The sequence below is a fragment of the Choristoneura fumiferana genome, chromosome 17 (assembly GCF_025370935.1).
Source record: "Choristoneura fumiferana chromosome 17, NRCan_CFum_1, whole genome shotgun sequence".
Taxonomy (NCBI): domain Eukaryota; kingdom Metazoa; phylum Arthropoda; class Insecta; order Lepidoptera; family Tortricidae; genus Choristoneura; species Choristoneura fumiferana.
Window position 1 is genome coordinate 8,422,075 of NC_133488.1, and position 25,651 is coordinate 8,447,725.

Consider the following 25,651-nt stretch of genomic DNA (forward strand, 5'->3'; position numbering starts at 1 on the left):
GATTTTTTCCTTTAATCAATTCAATTAATTTGAGGGGATAGCTACTCGCCTTCCTATCGGGGCAGCGCGCGCGCAGTAATTGGAAAGATTAATGCTCGATGGTTAAGAACCGATTCTTTCTTTGCATCGAGATTGGACATATTGAAGGCATGTTCGGAATTAATCGAACTGAAAGTTCAGCTTTGTTGACGGAAGATAACATCAGTACCGTGGAGATAGATACACAAATCGCGATTTAGCAACTGGCGAGTAGCCAGAGCTAGTTAGTATCGGATTTACCATACTTGTCTGCATAAAACTATGTATGTACCTATAGAGTTAGTTTTATCGCAGTAGCAAAATGTGGTACTAATTTATCTCGATTCGATCTATGAAATCGATATTCATGCCTTCGTGGTAGGTACGTTTTAGTTTCACTTGGCGTGAAAAATAATTGTTTACGCACATTAACACTTTCGCAAACAGTGCACAAATTGCGAAGACCGGCAAAGATAAGTTAAAAAAAACGGCCAAGAGCGTGTCGGACAGCCCAAAATAGGGTTCCGTAGCCATTACGAAAAAATTAAGTAATATTTTTCTAAGGATTTCGTATTTTATACGGAATCTTCCAAGTTCAGGTATATTTTAAACCTTAGGCTGCTATTTACTCATAAACTACTAATAATTCTCAAGCAAACTTAGCCGTTCTAGTTTTTCTTAAAATTTGATATACTTACTACCATCCTGAGTTTTTTCAAATTTTTCCACCCACCGGTTTAGATTTTAGAGGGGGGGTCGCTCGATTTTAATGAAAATTTGCACTTTAAAGTTGAATATTTCGCAAACAAATCACTGAATCGAAAAATCGTCTTAGCAAACCCCTAATGATTTTAAAAGACCTATCCAACGATACCCCACACTATAGGGTAGGATGAAAAAAAAAACCACCCCCACTTTACGACTATGGGAGGTACCCTAAAAAAATTTTTTTTTAGTTTTTATTGTACCATTTTGTCGGAATAGTTTACATATATGTGGGAACCAGTTCGTGAAATGAAACGGAGCAGTAGTTTGTAGTTGCCTTTATTGGCCAAAGAATTTGAAAAAAATGATACAAATCGTATAAAATTACGTTAGAAAAGAAAACACAATAAACACACAAGTCTGTGTACGTTCTTCGTAAGTCATCAACTGCCATAACATCTCATTTGTTCTTCACAAAAACTCAGTGTCTTCGTTCAAATTCAAACGTACATCATCTCATCACGCTTCAATACACGCATACCACACTCCACATATATATCCGTGCAAAATTACAGCTTTCTATCATTGATAGTCCCTGAGCAAAGCCACGTACGGACGGACAGACAGACAGACAGACATGGCAAAACTATAAGGGTTCCGTTTTTGCCATTTTGGCTCCGGAACCCTAAAAAAGGGTAAAGCGGGGTTGAGCTAAGCGAGCAACTCGGCTTGGTGGTGACCGCACGTGCGGCGCAGTGGGTGGTGGCTCTACGTTTTTTCAATTAAAATGTGTCCATACAAAAATTAAATCTCTTAGACACCAAATTGTTATACCTAGAGGCGCTACGGACCCGTATTTCAAAAAAGTATACAATGTTAATTTATTTTCTAATAAATATCTCTGTAACAGTCTAAACTAAACTATAATTATGCATATTTGACGGTTTTAGGCAATCAATTGTCTAGTGTTGGTAGGTAGGTATATTCCTATTGAATTCGTAATTTTAATGACTCCTATCAACTTTCATTCTCATATAATTATTTTAATACCGATATGTTTCAAAGGGTATTTAATTACATTATTATTTATACCTTCAATTATGTTACCAGAAAAACGAGGATAAATTACGTTCCAAACGCAAACAGGAGGTGTCCAATTTAGACTGTTGAAATTACTGTTATTATATAGATACTTATTATGTCTTGAGATGACCAATATCAATATGGTATCCGACCACCCTGATGTAACAATTATTTTTTAACCAAACGCTGACCCCTATAAACACTATACTTAATGAAGTTCAAATTTATTGGTAGTACACGGAAATCGGAAATTAAATTAGACATGATTTTTTTATTGTTTTCTATTATTAAAATACCTTCTCATTCTGAAGGGAGGCCTGTGCCCTGCAGTGGGACGTATATAGGCTGGGATGATGATTATTAAAATAATTTTAATGTAGAAAAAAAGTTTGGAATTTGCTTAGTAAAATTCACAGGTCTTTCTCCCCGTAACTAGAACTTCTCCGACACGAACTGAATTTAAATGAATGCCCACCGCTTCGACCACCTAAATAGTTCGTGGTTTGACAACTGAAATATCATGGAGGTCGTGCACAAAAACAGGTACGAAATCCAGACCACCGTGCCTTGAGGCCACCAACAGTATTTTTCCTTCGAACCTTACAAAGAAACCTTCAACGAGCCTGGACTCGCGTGTTGTCTTTTCAATTAACGTCTCGCAAACATGTGATCGTGACGTAAAGGACACGAGCAGCCAATCTGCATACAAGCTCCATCCTCGCCGTTCATTAGGTCTTGTCACGCGTCATAACACTGATTAATTGTGCATCTCACTGATACCAGCACCAAATAAAAAATAAAAGAGATGCAAGCAATAACCTTTCTGTAACGAGGAGACGTCACTCAGCGAGCGGCCGCGGTTTGTGCTTCGACGATCCACTTGACAACTTCAATTTATATGCATCTCGGTGCCTTCACTCGTTCCCTCTTTTGAATGATAGGTAATAAAGTCATGGTATCGATCGCTCTCAAAATTATTACCGAGCATTTCAGGCTCCGGGGAGTCAAATTGTAGTTGTTTAGCTTTCCTCAGCTAAGTGAACAATTTACCCAATATTATCTTGTTAACAGAGTGATTACCGATTGCAGTCGCAATGGCTTAATTAATTCTTAAAAAATTGGCTATTATTCAACCAAAATTATAAAGCCAACGTCATTAAGGTCGGCGTAAGCGGTGGTTTAGAAAATGTGGGGTTGGGTCGCATCCTCCGCAGCGGCGACTTGGGTGGCGCGACAGATGCTGGCAAAAATTCATAAAAAATCACGTTTCAATTACGTTCGGTCCTTAGACCACAATACCGCAGACATTACACACATCGTCTCATGAATTTTAATGCGACCCGGAATAAACAAGTAATCAGATGCCATTTTTATTCATATCAATAAACGTTACATGCCTGAGCGGTTTAAGAATGTTGATTCTTAACTCAGCGGCATTTACATCAATTTAATTAGTAAACAGGATAAGGAGCATTTTTTTTAAGATTTGCCACCCATGGTGCATCGTGCAGGGGACGAAGAAGACGGCGTGCGTTCATGTTAGAGATGCGAAATCAAATAATTAAGATGCACGGGATTGAACCTGGCAAATTGCTGCTGTCGGTGCAATAATTTCTCCAATAACCCGTCATTAGTGTCGAGACAGTGCAAACAAACGGTGGGTAAGCAAACGTGCACTGATAAATTAAGCGACCACCGAGCAAGCTGCGCCGAACATATAATTAGTCGCCGAAAACGATTTTATGTCTTAATAAAGATGCTCGTGTCGAAGTAGAGCAAATTGTAAGAGCATACATAAATTTACTTGCTCATGCAAGGTTTAATGACGGCGGACACCTATTCTCTAAATTTGTGTGAACTGAAAAATAATGTAAACTTGCAAGTTTGTGGAAAGTTAACTCGGAAGTCACGGGCTCTTGATAGTGTAGCTGCACTCTTAACATACATAAGTGTTTTGTTTACCTACGTGATAAATAATGAAGATTATATCTATAATTCTCATGCTAACAACAAGGTTTACTCAAGCATCTCTTTATTAATTGATGATAAGGCGCCAGCTGTTTAACGTTTAGTTGCCTACCCTAAGGAGGGACTTATTAGGTTAAAAATAAAATTCGATAGTCAGCTTAATTCCATATTTTTATTTGTATTTTACATAAATGGCATATCTTTTAGGTACATTTAGCTCTTAGTTTTAGAAACTGTACTTACGGGAACATAAGTACCCAATACAACGATCGATGCTTAGTATTTAATATCACGATGTTTATTTAAATAAACTTTATTTTGAGTAGACAAAAAGGTAATAATCTGTTGCTAAATTAACATAACTATCCTTAATGTCTAAAATTATTAATATGTGCAAACACACTGTTTAAAGGACTCAACATAACATTCGTATCTTACAGATTTAACTTACATAATAACTATTTAGACACAAAAAAGAAAGTTTTAAATTGTACTTTAATAGGTACGTTTATCTATAAATAACTAAAAGTTTCACCAGGACGCAATCAATATAAAGAAAAACATTTCCTAATTATAGCTAAAATACTAATTTGAAACATACATATTTTATATTTATAATCTCATAAGAGTAAAAAATTATCTGTGCGAGGAAGCAAACATTTCTGCACAAGCGCAACCCCGGTAACTTAGCAAAGGAAGACTGTTAAACTATTGGTTATGTTGTTGGTAACAAGCTAAATAATTGTGCATTCAGTAAATTACTTTAAATTAGCTACCTCTATACTTAACATAATACAGAAGTGATAAATTAATCAATGAAAGTGTTAACGTCGATTATATTTAGTGGAAGACTATTCGATTTTGCTGTTAAGGCACACAGAATTCTGTAACGAAAGAGCCGTCTTCAACAAAAACTTCTTTATAATATCCGTCATTAAGCTACTAAACGGCCAAGTTGCCATTCACTAATAATGTGTTTAAATTTAATGGCACGGCAAACTAAAAGTAGGTAAATATAATAATTAGAATAATGTGCTGCAATAATATATTGAACTAAGTGTTCCTCTACGTTATCATACGAAATACTGCCTCAGATGTCTTTCATGAATTTACAAATCGTAACTAATTATTACTATTTATAATTAACTAACTTAAGGAAGACTAAACGATGCAGCGTTCAAATCAAAATAGTAATGGCCCAAATTCCATTAAACTAATCGAAAAACGTACATTTATGCACACGTACTGGCCATGCAAGTAACTTGATGTAAATTTACAAAACACCACTCATTATGTACAAATCAAAAACTCACTCACACTTCATAAGTTTAACATTAATCTAGGAACTTCATTCTTGCCACTCGCATACAATACACTTAAGATATATCACAGAATCCAATATACTTTAGCAAGTAGGTATATAATATTGTCACCAGGGTCTCCAGGGTTTGTCTTCTGGTGCTTGTTTTCTCGTTACGAGGGCTAAGGGGACGGGGTCTTCCGTGGGGGGTGGGGGGGTTCCCCATCCGGAGCTTGCGGGGGAGAAGCAACGAGGTTCTGAGGATGATGTGGAGACTGCGTCTCGAGGGGAGAGGGGGACGAGGGTCGGAACTGCTCCCAGCGCGTTGGCACTCACGCCAGCTGGCAGGACCAGAGCGATATCGCCGTTGGAAAGCCGCGTTGGTACTAGACGAACTCCTGAACCGGGGCCAGCTGCAAAGAAATATTAATTTAGAAAGTTGTTTTCTCCAATATGCAATAAATCAATAAATCACTTGTATGAAATTCCATTACTATAGTTTTTTACTTTTTATATTCACGTTTTGACTACGATAAGTTAATCCAAACAATCAACGATCGAACGATTTCAATCGTTTCGGTCGGTTTGATTCACTAAGTAGGTACTAATATATAATCGCGATCAACAGCCCGCAGAAAATAAGTCTATCGTAATTATTAACTGTGAATTATTCAAGACTTGAATGAACGTTAACTAATGGAACCTATCCAGCCTTTCCAAGTTCAGTCTGCTTCCCTTAATAATTGTCTTATCAAAAAAATCATAAACTGAAGCAAATTCCTTAAGCTTACCAGAGATGAGTATAGTTGAATGCGGTAGAGCAGCCGTGGCATCTTCTGCATCAGACGGCGGCGTGGGTGCCCCCGCGGGCCTGGCTCCCGGAGTCACGCAGCCCTCGAGATGCTTCACCAGTCTCTTCCTCAGTCCAGTCTCAAGTCCTGGAAACCGTGCCACTTCCGACAAGCAGTGGCGGTACCCTGCGCGGAACCGATCCGGCGTCGCAGCACCTTCCGTCCGTAGCCCTTCTAAGTGCTTCACGGTCATCTCAAGAATGTCTGCCTTCTCTAGTTTTGAATGTCTTGCTGGCTGTAACAATGATAAATATGCTAAAATCGTAGTAAATTCTTTGGGAAAGCTAATGTCGACAGTAAAATAGAACAGCATAATAGCGCTAACCGTAAGGTAATTGTCCGAGACCTGGTCACTATCCCAATAGATTGTCATCTTTCAATTAAATAGAGGTGACAGCAGGGCGTCATCTAGTGGGCACTGCATGTCAAACACTGGGACATTTACCTTGTTTAGGTCTCGTAGCATAGGTTTAAGTCAACTTACGTCTTTTTTCATAGCATCCAGAATAAGCGCCTTAAGTTCATTCAGGCAGTTGTTGATGCGAGCCCGTCTCCTCTTCTCCATTATCGGTTTATTACTCTGCAACAATAGAAATTATTTGTTACAAAATATTACCACAAAAAATGTTTGTGAATAAAAACGACCCGTTTTGCCTTCACTTTGATGCCCGCAATTTAATTCACATTAATAATGTGCAATCTGACAGACCAAGGTTGACGATGAACTTTTCTTCCAGTTCTAGCTATAATGAACCCAGATTACAATCTTTCCTGGTTAGGAAGTAAGTGATGTTTAAAGTCAGATACTCAATCTATTGTTTGGTAACTAAAACTCCGTCCAGCCATATTAGTATTAAATATCATGACAAAAACGAAACCTCTGAACGTAACTGACATTTCAATCGACATGATACATAACATCATCGACAGTGTAATTGAGGTTTAAATTGTTCGCCGATCGATGCAATGCATTATACAGTGCGCCCACGCTGGACATTATGGCCCAAGTTTATCGCCGGTTGACACCAAGTAAGGCGTGTGACAAAAAGAGCCATTAATCTCGTGTTACGCGGCGCGGAGCCGGCGCGTGCGGCGGTCGGCTCAAGGTGAAGGTCGTCGTTAGTCGTCGTTAGTCGTGATTGGAGACGCGCGCCGGCGTGACGCCGCGTCGCGTCACGCGTACGCGATACCACGTGACCAGCGATTGGGATCGCTTCGGTTTCCTACATAGGTACTCGTCATCAACCGATTGTCTACACTAGATTCTACATAAATCTGATACGCTGCAGGGTTCTGCACGAAGCCTACGTTTCAATGTTACGTCTGTCTTCTGTTCCGGGTTGGCGCGACGCGCACGATTTTATTACCAGTGCCAAATCGTTAAAGCGGTTGTTCGTTTCATCTTGACCCTTCCAGGGAAACGGTACCGAAATATCACAGCAGCAGACTGCGTGCGTGAATGGCTAATTCCAAGCAGTTACGAGTAGGTATTACAGACGTTGGATCCGCTGCAGTAGTATGGTTACGACGAAGCTGATGGCAGTAGGTGCTGGCAATCATTTAATTACCTAACAGTGGCGCCCGCCGGACGCATGTAAATACAGAGATGCTCTCATTGTTTTCGACTCGGTTACAGATTGGATAGAATAGGATAGCCTGTAATTGACGCCTTCACGCTAATTTTGTATTTTATGTTGTTCTGGCTCGTGCCTAGTCAGACCGCGTCGTTATTTATGTGAAAATAGTATTTCCGTGTCTACTAAGCAAAATTAAATACATTATATTCGGACTTGGATTCAAAGATTAAGATAATTTTATCAAAGTTGTTGCTTGTCCTTCCTTAGTGTTAATAATCGAGGGAGGATAATTAATAAGTAATAACGTTTGACTCGAACGAAGTATGATCCTGTAGTAGGTAGTCATGAATAGAGCTATTCCACCTGCAATTTGCTCATTCGCGTGGCGTTAATTTTCATACAACGCGCCATGCTGTAGAAAAGAGTGGTTTAGGGGAGTGCATCCGGCACGCGAGCATTCTCGCGGTTATACTTATGTACATTTTCTTCGTTTTAGATAAAAGCACTTAAACCTGAGAACGTAAGTGTCATAATCATAACTCAATGATTCGATTCCTTTTCCGAGAATTTTCATTTCACAGGTAAATTAATACATTTTCTGTGAAATGACTCTATTGTAGGCCGTGATTCGGTTGGTTCGATAGTGGGTTACTACCTAATGTATAGTATCGGAAATCGGAAAGCGCAATGCAATTCTGAAAAGGTCTTCAAACTTTTTGTACCCAAAACAGGGTAAATAGACTACAATACAATAAGTAACAGAAAATGGTTGAAGGCATTTTACTCCCAAATTTCATGGAACTACTCCACTAATGATCATCACCACGGTACCAAATCTCAATAATCGCATAATAAACACCCAATACTTGCAGTTTATAGCTATATTTATGTCACACGAAAGCGTTTAATTAATGCGATTGCCGTCATAACGCCATTTCTGTCGACTCCACTTAAGGGCTGGGCGCACTGCACACGCGTTAAATATAAACATTTTACCCAGTCACGTGAACTACCATAGTGTAATCGGAATACTAATAACTTGGCATCAATGCGGCGTTCCTATGCCGCAACATAAACTAGGAAATTGAATTTTCTTCTTTACTTCGCGTCGAATTGCAGTGCTGGATTGTGCAATGGCTGTAGGTAGGTATTCGTTCAGAGTTTATATTTTATTCAAAGACAAATATAATTTCCTCGGAAATAAAACTTAGATTATGTAGAAACATACTATGATACAACGAAAATCTAAGCTGGAATATAGCAGTTCTTTATGTAGATTTTATTTATTTATTTATTTAGTCAATAAAAATTACAGCATTAGTGTTAAAACACCAATATTGAACTTATACAAAAAAGACAAAATATAAAGATACTGCTGTGCTACGAGTAGGCTGCCAATGCAACTACAGGCCCAGCAAACCATCATACGCCCACTACAGTACTGGCTTTCTTGACAAGCGAAATGACAAACGTGGCACAAATGTCAAAGTTCTAAAACGGACCTTACGATACTAGGCTTGTATTACTAGCGCCAACTAGCCTATCACAGAAACCCTCTTTAAGGGGCTGTTTTACCATCCATTGATTAGTGTTAACTGACGGTTAAATGTAATGCCGTCTCCATCTATTCGAACAAAACAAATAGAGACGGCATCAAATTTAACCGTCAGTTAACACTAATCAATGGATGGTGAAACAGCCCCTTAATGGTCGCTATGCAGTGTACTCGTACCGGCGGCACTTATTCACACGATGCACGTGGCGCGGCGTCACATTACGCTAAAATCAGAGCTCGAAGGAATAATTATAGTTATGTTTGATAATTTTAATTATGTTGCGACGATTATTGCGATAATTTTCAGTTAAATTAATGTACACAGTTATTCGCTGAACAGTTGCTTAATTAAAGTTACTTTCGTCATACCCCTCTAAAGTTATTCAATAGTTACTCTCAAAAAATGCCAAAAGTAGGTAGTAGAAAACACTCATTATTAAAGAATTGTGGGGATGACTCAGTTTTGCCCTAAAATGATATCATCTCTACTTTGCGGTGCGACTCCCTTTTCCTGATTCCCGCCCACGCCTTTGGCTCTACCATAAAACAATCACGCGATACGCTATTTAAGAATAATCGCGATCTTTGCATCTCTCATTTTGGCAACGTTGTTACTCCGGACTTCTGCTATTTAATTCCTAACGGTTGTTTAATTTTTAACCTCTGTTACCTCAAAAAAATAAGTAGATCAAGAAATTAAGGATTATATTTTTTTTACTCTACCAAACCTTGATCGAAACATAACCCACCCTTTGAACATACAGTTTACCCTTTTTCAGGGAATTACCCTTATGTCTGAAACGGCTATAACTAAAATGAGCAGAGACAATCAACGTGACTTTACGTAACGCTTGGCGAGACGAAGACGCGGAATACATAAGATTAGGTCGCGGCGCCGGCGTCGGCGTGCATTAGGGTTGCCTGCCTAAATTAAAAGGGTAGAGATAAATAAATAATTATCATGGGACACTTGACACCGATAGACCTAGTCCCAAACTACGAGTAAGCAAAGCTTGTACTATGGATACTAGGCAACGGATAAACATAATTATATAGATAAATACATCTTACACATCCAAGACCCGAAAATGACTTGTAAAATGCCCACTCTTACTCGCGTTTTGCGACACCCATGGGAAAAGATTATCGTCATATCAGCCGTAGGCCGTCCACTGTAGGACAAAGGCGTTCCCCATGGACCTCCAGTTTCTTCGGTTGGAAGCGGCATGTATCGACTGTGAACCTGCAGCTTTAACCAGGTCATCCATCCATCTCGTTGGTGGACATTATACGCAGCACTCGCTGAACCGTGATCTTATAAAAATGGGAAACATCGGGCCAGTCCTATTCTAAAATCGGGCATGGCACGGTCACGCTATAATTTGCTATGAAGTACCTAATATATTATGTAAGTCTTCGCCAGCCCTAGCGCCGGCGTCGGCGCGCCACGTGACGCACGCCGTGTGAACGATCCCACGCTATGACACATTTCCCTCTCCCCTACCACTGGTCTCTCGTACTCTGGAATATCTTACCACATTGACCAGCGTCATCTTAGGCCCATCTAGAGTACACGTTGGCCAATATTTACCCCAACTGCTCGTATAGCCTCGCCCGTCATATTGGCTGACGTTGACACAACATGATGTGAAGACCTGGCCTTATACTACGAAGTGCAAAATTCGAACTTCGTTTCTTGCCGTCTGACACAAATTTAATACGAGAGTGAAAGGAACTTCGATTTTCGAATTTCGGAGTAGCCCCCGCTGTGGCCGTATTGTCTAACGCTCCTGCGCTTGTGGTCGCATTCACCTTCTCTTTCTACCCTCATCCTATCCTACATCGTGTGACGGAAAGCAGTGGTGAAAACTATTGTGATTCCGAGTGCTTTAGAAAATGGGCATTTTCAGAAATAGTGTACCCTGTAATTTTTTAAACCTAACAAATTTTGGGTTATTTCTACTCAGAATCACGAGCACTATCGATTTAAGCAATAAAAAAGTGTCCCTCTTTTAATTGTCAGTTTTGGGACGCAGTTAACCATACATGTTGTATGGACCGTCACAAAACCGACTAATAAATTTTGTATGGAAAATTAAGGATAATTACGACAAAACGGGTACATTTTTTTCTGAAAACCCCAAAATACGGCTTTAGGCTTTGCTTTTTTATTATTTTCTGAGATCGTGTTTATTACTTTCCAAAAGATGCGCCAGTCAATATTTCTATTTCTCTAATTATCTAAAATCCTCGTGTCTGTATTTGTAACAAAACTGCTCCGAAACGGCTTGACCGTTTTTTTAATGCATATTCAGTTATCCGTAGGTCTGAGAATAGGACGTACCTAAACTATTTTTCATACTTCTACGCAGACGGAGTCGCGGGCAACAGCTAGTATTATGTATACATAAAACATAAATATCAAAGTTAAACGGACATGCAAGATACCAATTTTGTCCAGCATAATTGCGGAATGGGATTCAGTTAACTCTTTATTGAATTACTTATTAACTGCATGTAATTATACAATAATAAAATTAAAGTACAGTTATTTTATTTTATTCGCCATATTTTTTTTCCTGTTCAATGATGTTCTTGCAAAGTTTATCAATAAAAAGTTTTATGATCCAATAAAATAACAAAACTTATTTATTCGTACGCGATCATAAAGTACTCGTACCTACTTTTTAAAGCAACCCACTTCTACAAAATGATGAGATAGAATTATTTCACATTAAAAGCAAGAAAACGCCATATTTTTAACAGACTTTAATTTTTATTTTAGGTTTAGGTTATTAATTCGATTATATTTTTTACCGATTTGATTTCTTTTGGAAATACTTCCGATTAGGTCGCATTGTCGCCATGTCAGGATCTGATGAGTGGATTCTAGGGAAATCGAAGGAACTCTTCAAATATTGTAAAAGCACGTATCGTAATTTGAGTAGGTACAGTCGTACCAAACTCGTGCATGCTGCATTGTAAAATTGTTGTGCAGCAAATGATTGCTTCCGAAGCTATATCTTCCTATTGCGTATGTTATTTACACAGTGCGAGTATTATACTTGTAGGTATATCTTTCTACTACTACTACTATCTACAGATGGCCATTGGGGCCGGAAAAATCTCGAGTGGAGAGCACGGATTGGCAAGCGCAGCGTAGGACGTCCACTAACGAGATCTACGGATGACCTGGTTAAAGCCGCGGGTTCACGGTGGATGCAGGCCGCTGCCAAACGAAGCGACTGGAGATCTATGGGGGAGGCCATGTCCAACACTGGACGCCCTACGGCTGAGATGATGATGATGATGATGATTTATCTACTCACTTTACAAAAAAGTCTCACGAGCTGTTCGGAAAACTCACGGACACGTGGTTGGGGCGGTCTGCGCCAGACACCGTCTATTTTCCGAGACCTGGCACGCGCCCAGTTGTGCTATACATACACTTAATCCCTATTCATTAGCTGGGAACACAGGTATTACGGCATACCAGAAAACACGCCAGTTTTAATCTTATAACCACGAGTGTAAGGCTTGTTTATGTGCTTTCTGTAAGCTGTTTCAAAAGCGACGCAATATGCAGGCGGTAAAATTAGTGTAATGTGTGTCCCCGTGCGGTTGCATTTATGTACTACGTTAATTAGTGGTCTAGGCACTTTAAACATCAATCATTTTAAAGACGTGGACCGTTGTAAACAGATTTTCAATTTTTTTTAGAATTAGGTACAGTCACCAGCACCAATATCTAACACAACAAGCGTGCATAAATATATATATTTCTGGGGCCGGAAGGACGTGTCAGATATTTTTGCACGCCCCGCTGTGGCAGATATTAATGCTGGTGACTGTACTAGGTACACATGCTGTGGAAAACGCTTCATAGTAAAATTGCCTTTGAAAATTCGTATAAGTAGTTTAGAATCAAAGTCACTCAATCTTTAGTAATTACTTTGTATGATCAAAGATCAGTCGGACTTTCAAAATTGATCGACGACGTTAAGATAATAGTAGGAGAAAGAGAACACAAGAAAGACTATACAAGTACGACTGTAGAGATATCTTGGGATGACTATGAGACAACACGTACCTAACAGTGATAATGCCATTGACTATTAACATTAAAAAATAAATTTTCTTTAAGACCTGAAAATTAAACAATTTTTAAGACTTTTCTAATGCAAAGGTTGTCTATCGTGATTCAACGGGGGCAATGCAGCAAATATATTGGGCACCTTTGTGCGTAGTATGACGCGGGGCGATTTAATTTGCCTGTCTATATTTTTTATTTATAACTTTTTAATTAGAGCTATAAATACGCAATCTGCGATCGCTATTTAATACGAAGCATATCGCGGTTCTTGGTAAATCCCTAAATAAAAGCAGGTGACGTCGCCTCGGCCTGAGCCAGTGGTTTGGTAACGCTGGCGCACGGCATTTGCTGGCAATGTTGGCACGCGCTGTAAAACTTTACTGGCTTTCAGTTCTAATATATCAAGGGGTTTACGATATACTAGGATTATGTATGATACTAGCAAGATTAGCGAGAACTATATTCGCAACGATATTATTTAACACTATTGTCGGGTCTTGAAATTTTTGAACCAGTTTGCACTTAAATTTCGATGTAATATTAAGACTTTTGAGAATTTCCATTAAAAAAATAACATTTCTTATCAAATTTTTTTTAGAGAATTCCCGCTTCATATTTCAACACCAAGCGCGACCCAAATTTGGATCTCGATTTGAGGTTAAGAAACGCTGTTACAGTGGAAGGTGGGCAAATCATTGTGTTGGAAGAGGCAAAGACTAGCGACATTAGCGACCTTTGCTTGACCCGGCCAGAGTGTATCGCCAAAGTGCACGTTTGCTAGCGTGCAGTCGCGTGCCAGGGCGTGGGCGCCGGCTTCCGGCACGCGCCGAGCACAATTCACTAACACGTGGCCATAATGGATACGGCACGTCCTTGGCTACGCGAGTATGCTAGCTGTGTAGAAATTACAGCGTTGCAGTTTGCATGCATATACAATTTTATAAAGGTATTTAAAACCTTAATGTCGTTCTGTTTTCATTTCAACGAATCAGGATGGAGTTGTGCTTGGAGTTAAAATAAGTTGGACATTTAACATCGGCATTTGTTTTAATAAATCGGTCATGCAACACTCAATTAACAACGAGTACCTATATGTAGGTAACTACTTTTATTCCAAAGCTTTGCTTACGTGTAAGAAATTGTGTAGCTCTCTGTTCCATGATTATTTTGAAATAATACCTCTTACTGCACTTCTATGATTTTCAAGGAAAAAGTCAGCTAAATTTTACGTCTCTAGCTCCAGTGGCTTTTACAACGCACACTGTTGTCTGTTAAAATCAGCCAGTCATAGTACTCTTCCTTTTTATTGTAAAGAATAGATATCTGAATAAACCTTAATAAGGGATTCATGTTAAAAAAAATGTTAGATAACACTCAGTCACTAAATGAACAATGAGAAAACCCGCGATAGACTTTATCGTACATGTGCACTGAACCCCAGCCTTCCTTTAAAGGCGACGTCCAATCCTACATCATATAGCGATCAACGTGTCTATACCTATAGTCTGTTAATTTCGTAGCTGGTAGGCGGTGCGTGGGCGCCGCGGCTAACCTCAGCAGCGATGTTTATCGCACGATGATGGATCGCCGCCTTGCAATGTTGCCAGGTCTACGGTTTCTACTGTTCTACTGGTATAAATTGACTGAGATTTTCTAATTTTACCTAGCTGCTTTAGAAGGAAAGTTTACAGAAATTTACATTAACATTAACCCCAGTTTCACCATCCATTGATTAAATTTATCTGACGGATAAATATGATGCCGTATCTGTTTGTTTTGTTCGAATAGACGGAGACGGCATCACATTTATTCGTCAATTAAAATTAGCCAATAAGTGGTGAAACAGCCCCTAAGCATCGTTAAATTATAAAGATCATGTCGTGTTTACAATTTACAACAGATAAATTATGATACGCACTTGTGTATGTCAAAAATAAAGTTTTTAATTCACTTTTTCTTGACGTTTTAAAATTGTAACTAGCTGTTTCTAAGATAAAAGTAAATAATTAATTTAGGGGCTATTTCACCATCCATTGATTAGTGTTAACTGACGGTTAAATATGATGCCGTCTCTATTTGTTTTATTCGGATAGACGGAGACGGCATCACATTTAACCGTCAGTTAACACTAATCAATGGATGGTGAAACAGCCCCTTAATCTGCAGAAAAACATCAACTTTTAAGTCAAAGTCAAAGTCAAAATATCTTTATTCAATTTAGGCTATAACAAGCACTTATGAATGTCAAAAAAAATCTACCACCGGTTCGGAAAAACCTCTGCTGAGAAGAATCCGGCAAGAAACTCAACGAGTAAGTGATTGTTAAGTTCAGAGAATCTACCTTTTTTGCGATTTCCTGGACTTTTTCAAATTCAACCTGGCAACACTGCCGCCTCGTAATAGCTTCCTACCTATACGCCAACTATACGCCCATATAATTATCGAGGCGTCATTAACTCCAATACCCGTCATAATATGACAGTTCAAGCGGCCACAGTTTTTAATTGAGGCTTGACGGGTTTGATGAGTGAAGCTGTAATTTATTATTGAAGAGCCCGGTTGGGGCCAGCTATTGTTCATAAGTATACTTTCATATGAATTGTGTATAAGAGCAGCAGAAGCAGGTTTGAAAGCTTTTTTATGCGTATGGCAGTTTTGTAACTGGCCAGAAACTTTTTGAAATACCATGAAGGTTAATCGAAATAAAAAAAAATCTGAAGACCCTACGTCGTTTAGATGCGGAAACTTCCAACCTTTTCTTCCAACTAATTGATCTTTTAAAACAATTTATCCGAAGTACAACTGCCGGTTGCTATTGATCAGGCGCGGTTAAACATCCGCTGAGATAGTACCGTGGGATGCGGTAATTGCTGATAATAGTAGGGTTGCTGAATTTTAACAGAGCAAAATATAATTAACGAAAACCTAGAAAAAATTGTTACGATCACAAATAAATGAGATCTTTCAATAAATATTATGAAGTCTTGTGTTAATTGCTTTGAACTCTTGACTTTATTTGATGTTTGTACTACTTAGTTAAACTTTTCAGTATTTGCATTGAAAATATATTTAAAAACTATGTACCATCAGCCAAATAAGTGGTCTATCAATTTTTAAAGAAGTTCCTATCAAATGAATATGTCGCTAAAATCGAACTTTCAAGTTGACAGACACGTCTGTTGGCATTATTGTTTTATGACATGCAAACGATTATCAACTTTAGGGTGGTACCACATATTTGGCTGATAGTACATACATACACATACATAAAATCACGCCTCTTTCCCAATGGGGTAAGCAGAGACTACGTCCTTCCACTTGCTACGATCCTGGCATACCTACAACTCTTGCTTCCTCTACATTTAATTCATCAATCTTTTGATGCATGCACGTCGTCGGCTTAAAGTACTCCTGAGCCGACCTTTCTTCAGAACGTCCTCGATTTGAAAACTATGTATAACGTCATAAATGCTCTTAAAAAATCATGAGTTATACAAGAAGTTTATGATTAAGTACCTACCTAAAGCAAAGCAGAACTATCAAAATATGTACCTACCTACAGGCGTTATATAGGTATGTACCTGCATACATTTAAACATTGTACGTTTCCGACTTTTTGTGTTCAAGTTTTACTTCCATCAAATTATAAAAGCTTAGGTTCATTTTAATATAACTCGACAAATTACATACGACTAAAACCATGTTTACTCATATAAAACAGGATCAATCCAGGTCTATTCTTGTTTAACTGCAGCATCGCATAGCCCTACTCCAGTAGGCGGGGAGGGGGCGAGTTCCCACGACAATTAGCTCTCACCCACGATGCTGACTCACAGCACAGCACTACAAGCTCTTAGACCACTTTAACATAAATCGGAACTTAAAGAAAATACTAATTTACAGAGGGATTCAAACTAGTGACTGGCAAGAGGGTACGGCTCTCTTTTGAGTGTTTACTCAAATCCCTTGTCTTGTTCACATTATTCCAGTAAAATCGTTCCTGTAGCATGACACTGCAGTGTTCGATCGATCTTGTGTAACTCGTTAGGATTGTGACCCCGCAATGTATCGCCACAGTAACGATTTTACTGGATTAATGTAAACAGGGTCTTAGTCATAACCTAACCAACTTAGAACAGTCGAAAATCCCTGACATTATAATTTCAGAGTTCAATATCACAAATAATAGCTGAACCGATTTAATGAAACATATTTAAGAAGCCGCATACAATTTAATTTTATTTAAAAAACCGCGTCGATATCGGACTATCGGTCCATAAGTATAAGAGCTACGAAACTAACACAGACACGACAAACAGACATTGGCATCAAACTTATAATTATAACACATTTTTGGCGTCAAGGGTTAAAAATGAAGAAGCTTATGGTGCATTAAGCTTATTATTTACAATGGTGTCGGGTACAAAATTCTGGAAACCACCTTCTTAATGATTGTTCTCTTATTATGAGAAGAAAAACAGAAGAATATGTAAGATAGCTAATAAATTCTAATTTAAATAATCAAACTATGTATCAAACTTGCTAGATACCTACTTCATTTCGAACGTGATTGGAGAAATAACTTACCTAGTTTACTTAAAAATGGTTTTGGCTTCACATTTTACCTACTTGAATGTGTAAAAAATGTTCCACTTTGTCGCAAAACTCAAGCGATATGGTAAAAGCCTATTCACACTCTATTCGCCCCTACCCTACCCTACATGACCTACCCTATTTTTACCAGAAGCACAGGAATTTCCTAGTTCGGGTCTACGTTATTCCTTAATTTATTTAGGCTACATCTAGGTTACATCTATAAGTTTGATATAATTGTTATTTTTTTTTTAAGATAAATAAATATTTAACAAACTCTACAATGTTACTAGATTCTAGGGTACAACTAGTCTCAATATGAAAAAAATATATAGCACAGGGTTACTAAATGGCGCCTTAGTTATTTATTAAGCTGCGGTCAGACAGTGGGGGCGTCGTACGCGGGTGGGCGCCACGCGGCGTATACGCCGAAATAATCACGACAAATTACGTGTACAATGGAGTGGGCTGAAATAGCGTAAAAGCGCATGAAGAAGGAATTGTACAGGCTGAATTTTCATTCAGTGTGGAGCGTTTTTTAACAATATAGTGATGATTGTTCATATTATAATTATTATTGGATTTTAATAGATAAAGCAGAGGGTAATAGAAGTTAAATTATTTATGATTGTCGAAAATGAGCTTATTTGAGTCCCATGTAGGTAATCAAACAGATGAAGAAGATGGACAATGTTAGGTAGAAGTTTTTTGTAGACATAGGTATTTACTTTGTAGTCCAAATCGTAAGTAGGTGCCTATAAGGTAAGATAGATCGTAACTATAAGAGAAGTTAGTGCAAAATTATGGGGTTTTATGGATGGCCTGCATTTAACTGCAACGTAACGGCCGACTGATTATACATTTTCCATTGCAGTTGGCAAAACACACTAGTTGCTGAGCAGCTAGTGTGTTTTGCATGGGTATTAAACTATTTTAAGTTAAGGTATTAATTTTAAGTTATAGCCAAAATTGAATAAAAATACTTTGACTTTGGAAATGTATGAGCTGTCAGAGTTGCAGTTGCATTGCAGTTCGAATGTAATCCGTCTGTAACGGCCCTAAATGTCACATAACTTACGAATCTTAGCTCATTGTCAGTAGGAAAAACAACAATCGCCGGGTTTGATGAAAACAGACTAGCTCCTGTCCAAGTAGCTCGTGCAAAGAGAAAGATAACACGGCGATAATAATGACGGCACTAATGCACGGAGATGTTAACAAGGCGAAACAACACTTTTTCCACGCATCACGAGAACCGTGACACATCGGTTTGCGCGGCGCTTGATCGTGCGCAGTGAATTATCCGACGCACGACCATAACTTCATAGTACAGGGTGTAACAACTATACCTAATACCGGACACAGCTATACTTCATTTAGAAAAGAGTAAACAATCTTGACCAGTCTTTTTATTGAAAAACGCTTTTAATAAAATACCAACTTTACTTATGAAACCAAAAGAAAATACCGATAATAATGTCCTTGCTATATATTTTTGCTGCTACATATAAAAATACATGTCAAGATCGCTTACCTTCTTTCTAATGCTAAAATAAATGAAGTATAAGCCAATGGGTGGACATTGTAGATGTAAAGGCACGTAATCTTTAAGATTATTTTAAAAGAAAGAGGTAACGATACCAACTTTTGATTGGTTATTTCGAAAAACGGTTGCGATTCGCCAAAGGCTTTGTCGCGTTAAGGCCTTACATACAAGAAAAATCATATATGTTTCATTGCATTTCAGCACTGCGCCAATCAACGCGTTACTTCCTCAGCCACGCAATGCAATACAACTTGTACAATTTTCCTCGCACGTGGAAACTTAGCTTTAAGAATTTATCTTATATGTATTAAAGTACGCCAGCTGGCCTTTCAAGATTACATTTGAGTATTTTTAGGGTTCCGCACAAAAAAACGGAACCCTTATAGGATCACGGGAGCGTCCGTCTGTCTGTCCGTCCGTCTGTCACAGCCAATTCGCTCCGAATCTACTGGTCCAAATCAGGTGAAATTTGGTAGGATGGTGTAATCCTATGAATGACCCGAACACAGATATGAAAAGTACATAAATATTTTTTGTAATAAAGGACATTTTCGTGGAACAAATTAGGAAATTAAAAAAAAGATTTGCAAACCTTACTGTATCATTATCAATTGAAGGACTCGTTATGAGTGTCTTATCTCAAATATATTTCTGCTATTATTGTAAAATAAATAGTTTGAAAGAAGACGAAAAATGACCAACCCCCACCCCCACCCTGATCTCCGAAACCACTGAGCCTTAAATTTTGAAAAAAAATTGTAGATTACAGGAAAACCTATAAGAATTCTATCAAATGAAAATAAAGTGGTAAACTCAATATAATACGTTCACTTACGGAAAATAGTTCACTAAAACACCACTAGATAGCGCTAGCAGTAGTTAACTGCGTCTTACTGTGAGGATTTCAAGCGTGATATTTTGTATTAATTTAAAAAGCGCGTAAAAATATTTATGTAAAAAAATAGAGGAAAACATTTGATTTTGGCGTACAGTGTACAACTCGCACTTGGCCGGTTTTTTTATTTATGTTTTCCTCGTGCGTACCGATTCATCATCATCATGCCAGGCGTTGGGCATATGTAGGCCTCCCCCGTAGACCTCCAGTTGCTTCGGTTGGAAGCAACATGCATCCACGGTAAACCCGTGGCTTTAACGAGATCATCCGTCCATCTAGTTGGTGGATGTCCTACGCTGCGCTTGCCGATCTGCAGTGTCCTTTCGATCCCAACGGACATGTACCTACTCAGTTCATCATCCCAGCCTATATACGTCCCACTGCTGGGCACAGGCCTCCTCTCAGAACAAGATACTATAGCCTATAGCCTCTCAACTCAAGCAGAGGTTCATAGACCTTTTAGTTTATCTGAATTTATGTACGAAACTGAGCTAGGTAAAAAAACACGGCGATTAACCCTACACACAGCTGATAAAAAAATAAATGCTGTGTGTGATGTTCCCAATCCTCATGTGAGAATTACGGCCCAAGCCCTCTTATTCTGAGGTGATGCCTTTGCCCTGCAATGGGACGTATAGACATAGGCCGATCCGATGAGCTATAGGTACATCCAGAGCAGAATGTAGAGTCCTCAGCTATATATATATCCAATGATATTGGTTGTGCAAGGCTTTATGAAAATGACCCATCTCTGTTTTAGGCCTTTTTATACGGATAACCCTCTGTACAACCTGTGTGTCATAGGTTATAGTCGTAAGTCTCACGTATGTATCAATGGCGGCAACCAATCGCATGGACCAAAACATTTTTTTAAGAAAGTTGAACCTTTTTTTATCCTTGTAATTAAAAATAAGGTATCGTAGGGGTTGACAACTCTTAAAAGTAAATTTTATCTAACTTATGTATGCAAACTTTTCATCGTATAAAAGAAAAAAAAAGAAAATGCAATTGCTCTGTGACTTGATACTTTGAGTTGAGATACAAATTAATTTTATTTCAGGTACCTAGGTAGGTACGTATTTTTTTTGAACTGTGGGTATTCTCGTGCAATTATTTTCTAAAACACCACTTAGCTTGAGTAAACCTAACTACCAAAAAAAACGTCACCAGGGTCCTTTAGCATGTCCGCAGATAAGCGCTAGTCAGGTAGTGTTTGTTTTTAGCCTTATCTTAACACGATAATTGCCTCGTGTTGACTCTTCGTAGGCGGAATGGTGCATACCGTAAAGGTTATTTTTCACCAGTATAAATTTGGAAAGAACCAAAAAGAGGTAGAAATTTTTAAGCTTGTCTTCTTTAAATATTTCGGTAGAGCGTTTTTTTTTAATGAAGTAGGTAAATGGCTAGTTGCTAACATCATTTTGTTTTTGATTAACGGTACAAAATAATATTTTAACAACAGTTTTTATTACGTTTTTGTATTAACTAAGTTATATATATATATATATATATATATATATATATATATATAATATATATGCAACTTAGTTAACTTAGTTAATAAATATAACCTACCTAAGTACCTAATTCAAAATTTTGCAATTACTTTACGTACTCGTACTATAAAAAATAAAAATATGCAAGTACGTAAGTGTTTTCAATTCTTCGTTCGTACCTATTGAACAAAATAACATCAAATTTACGTACATGTATTTAACTAATTACCTACCTAATATTAATATAGGTAATATACCGAAACTACCTACATTTTTGAGACAAATAAATAATATTTAAAAAAACTCACCCTCCTATTATCTCCCTTTTTCTCTTGCACCGGCGGCGCCGCCGCCGGTTGCCCAGCGATACCGGTCACCATAATGTTTATGCCACAACAATCACAAATCACACTTCATCGCGCACGTGTGGCGCGCACGAGCGTCGGCGCGCGACTGGCTCGGGCGCCCGAGAGCACCCGAGACCGCACGAGAGCCCGAGACGGTCCCCGAGCCCGGCCGACGGACGCGACGCGGCACGCGCCCGACGCCCGTGCGTGGTACTTGGAACGCGACGGAAAATCGGCACACGCGACTCTTGTCTTCATTTTAACTGCTGTGGTAGGTACAGATATACCTAGTATTTCCATCGGGAAAAGTCAAGTCTCAATCGAAATTACAGCAGATGAGATGAGCAGCGTGAAATCAATTATTATTGTATATAATATAAAATCAGTGACATTTTCATATCCTATCATATGGTAATTTATTATTTAGTGTCAAATGTTAAAAAAATGTACGTCTGTAATATGGGTATTCGGTACTGAAGCTAATAGAGAGCACGATAAATACGAACTTTTCCGATAAAATACGATGGAAAATCATTATGTGCATCTGTAGTTCCTACTTTTTCAGCTAAGAGCTGAGGCCGTATAATTTTTGGTCCTGTCTGATGTAAAACAGAGTTTAGACTTGCAAGAAAAATCGTGCAAGTTGCATTACATTATGAGGCCGTAAAGCCAACGAGTTTGTAACTTTGTAGTGGTCAATCGAGCGCCGCAATGTTGAATGCAACTTGCACGATTTTTCTTGCAAGTCTAAACTTGGCTTTATATTGGCATACTGCTTTGTCGATACACCGATCAAGTCTAGTGTGCGAACTGTAGGATCTAACAGTCGATCGGCCAGCGGTAAAACTGGGTGCGACCAAGGTGCGACCGAGGTGCGACCTAATGTGATCGAGCTCTGAAGGTACCAAATTCATAGCGACATGTCATGGAAAACACCCTGCGCCTATGAAAGCAAACGTGTCGATAGAGGTATGGAAGGAGGAGCTTAATTTTATAGCCGAAACCCACATCTACCCACAGCTGGGCGAAAGCCTTTCCATGCTTTCCAGTTCTAACCAACGGCAGATTTCACCGAAACGTTATCCTACAATCATGAAAGTTGCAGAACACGCAATTTTCGAACGCGTAACGGTTTGAGATTCGGGCAGACTTGCTAATTTAGTCTTAATCCTTAAAGCCAGTAGTTTAAGCATGAAGCGGTAACAGACACGTGGACACTGGGACAGGCTGTATTACTTTCGCATTTAATACCTACTTAAAAGAGTAATAAAAATAAAAATAAAATGTACATTTCTAAAAGTCGCTGAACTAATGTTATTCAGCTTGAGGAGTATGATCTATGTTTTAATTATTTGCTCATATTACAGGCCTCACCCGGTATATAACGTAGATATACCTACGAAGGTCATTAATCTTTTGCGGGTGTGAGATGCAAGCAGCAGTGATAACCTGATAATGGGCATGTGCGTTGAACGACGGGGAAGAGACCGCTGAGACCGTATTCGGAAGAACTCCAGGCGAACTTTAGACGGGCGTATGCACAACTACATGCTGACTTACGAAAAAGTTAGATGGAAAAAAAACTTCCCTTTAAGTTCTGTATTATAAAGGAACTCACCTCCGTCGCAATTTTTTTTCTAATTAGGTAGGTTACGTAGAAATAATCCATTATTTATGGACTGGGACGAGGGGCATTTGACGGGAAGGGGGATTTAAAGTTTATTAGTTCGCAAATGGATCCCTCTTCAATCGAAATTATTACCTTTTCAAACGAAAGAGACAAGAGTTACAATTCACAAAATATGCCACCTTTTAAAAAGCCTCTGAAAAAATTATTTTATTATCATCGTAGATATTTGCTTACATTTAATTTATAAAAGATGGCCATGGTATCGTAAAATACGAGTAATATAATTATTGATTTTGAGTATGGAACCGAAAAGCCGCAACTTAACGTCCTAAGAGCCGCATGCGGCTTTCGAGGCGCAGGTTTCTGACCGTTTCAAATGAGCCCTAACAACCGCAAACGGAATTACAGTACCACTACCATGAATTTACAGTGACCATACTCGATAGCGACGGCGTAAATTATTTGTATGGAGAATTGTACAGCGCCTCTACAAATAATTTACGCCGTCGCTATCGAGTACGGTCACTGTAAACCCATGAACTCATGGTAGTGGTACAGATTATGCTAACACTCAGTGGTAACATGACAATACCTCTTGTGTGCATTAGTATAATCGTTATTTGGGCGGTTATTCCGTATGATTTTTGTGGACATATTTTTGTTGACATGGTAGAATTCTGTTACAGTTTCTAGTAGAAATACAAGATCTAAAAAATAATCGTAAATGTCTCAAATTCTGCAACCCATTCATAAGAAAATGTGACCACGAAAATGAGGCGGTTAACACACCCGAATAATGACCCTAGTACGACGTTCTACTGTAAATATGACTGTCAAGAACTAGCTGCCCCGCTACTGTCCGTCTACTATGACATACCGTAAATATGCCTGTCAGGAATTAATGACTGCTGCTCTTCTATCCAAAGAGTATATAATCACTACGTTTTACTTCTATCTGGCTTCTTTAGTGCCTGTAAAATGTGGCAAATGCCTGTCATAAACGGTAACTAACCGATAACTGGCGATAGTGGAAATGCACGTAAATTAGCCAGAATACATCTCCGCCGCACGCGGCTCTCGCGCTTATTATTATTCAAATACGCGCTGACATCACTCCCGTCTCGACGCTCGTTCGTGCCTAATGTATTGACACTGCGCATAAATATGTTTGCGTCTACCGCCGCGACATCAAAGCGCCGCGCGCGCAGCCTCCCGGCACTCGCCAGAACTCGTGCAGTACGAGATGTTGTGGTATATCTGTCGGCGGCCGATCGTAAAATCCGCCAGATCACGAAATTCCTAGGCATATCGTGAAATGGCGCCATTTCATTAATTGGCTAAAGGACATCCACCATATCGTACCTAATAGTGATCAAGCAAGTGAATAAAAGTAACACACGTTTGAAATGTGTGCCGTGCCATTAAATGTTAGCTATAGAATGTAGGTACGATCAGCCAAATACCATAACCATATGGTCTACCACCCTAAAATTGATAATCGTTTGCATGTCATAAAATAATAATGCCAATAGACGTCACGTGTCTGTCAACTTGAAAGTTCGACTTTAGCGACATATTCATTTGATAGGAACTTGTTTAAAAATTGATAGACCACTTATTTGGCTGATGGTACCTACAACCATAATCGAAAACTCGTAACTGTCATCAGTGATGATAGGAATAGGACACGCTTGACATCAGACAGAGGTATGGAAAATTCGTTCCAAAGAGAAGAGAGAAAGATGAATTCAGAAAGTGAATATTGTTGTGCAGTTTTAATCACTTCTATTCCCATGGCAGAGTGAAGGAAGGATAAATTGTAACTCCTATTCTGCACTAGACTTGTGTAGACCCAGGCCCTATCTTTCTGGTATCATCGCCTACCTGCTAAGCAGTGCGACCAGTATTAGCTACAGATAATCAAACTTTTGCTCACGGCGTGTAGGTACCTAGTTGATAACAACTATCATAAGCATTTTAGGATTTTGGCTAAA

The 25,651-nt window shown here is 38.7% G+C and overlaps 1 protein-coding gene across 1 annotated transcript; it reads right to left on the bottom strand.

Annotated features, from left to right (window-relative positions):
- Nucleotides 1-3,926: 3,926 nt before the first annotated feature.
- Nucleotides 3,927-22,124, bottom strand: hry (bHLH transcriptional repressor hairy). The gene is made up of 4 exons (XM_074100660.1): nt 21,989-22,124; nt 6,410-6,505; nt 5,866-6,160; nt 3,927-5,487 (listed from the first exon to the last, which is right to left on the bottom strand). Exons 1-4 carry the CDS (start codon nt 22,058-22,060, stop codon nt 5,204-5,206), a joined length of 747 nt encoding a protein of 248 aa, XP_073956761.1. The 5' UTR covers nt 22,061-22,124; the 3' UTR covers nt 3,927-5,203.
- Between the last annotated feature and the right edge of the window lie 3,527 nt (nt 22,125-25,651).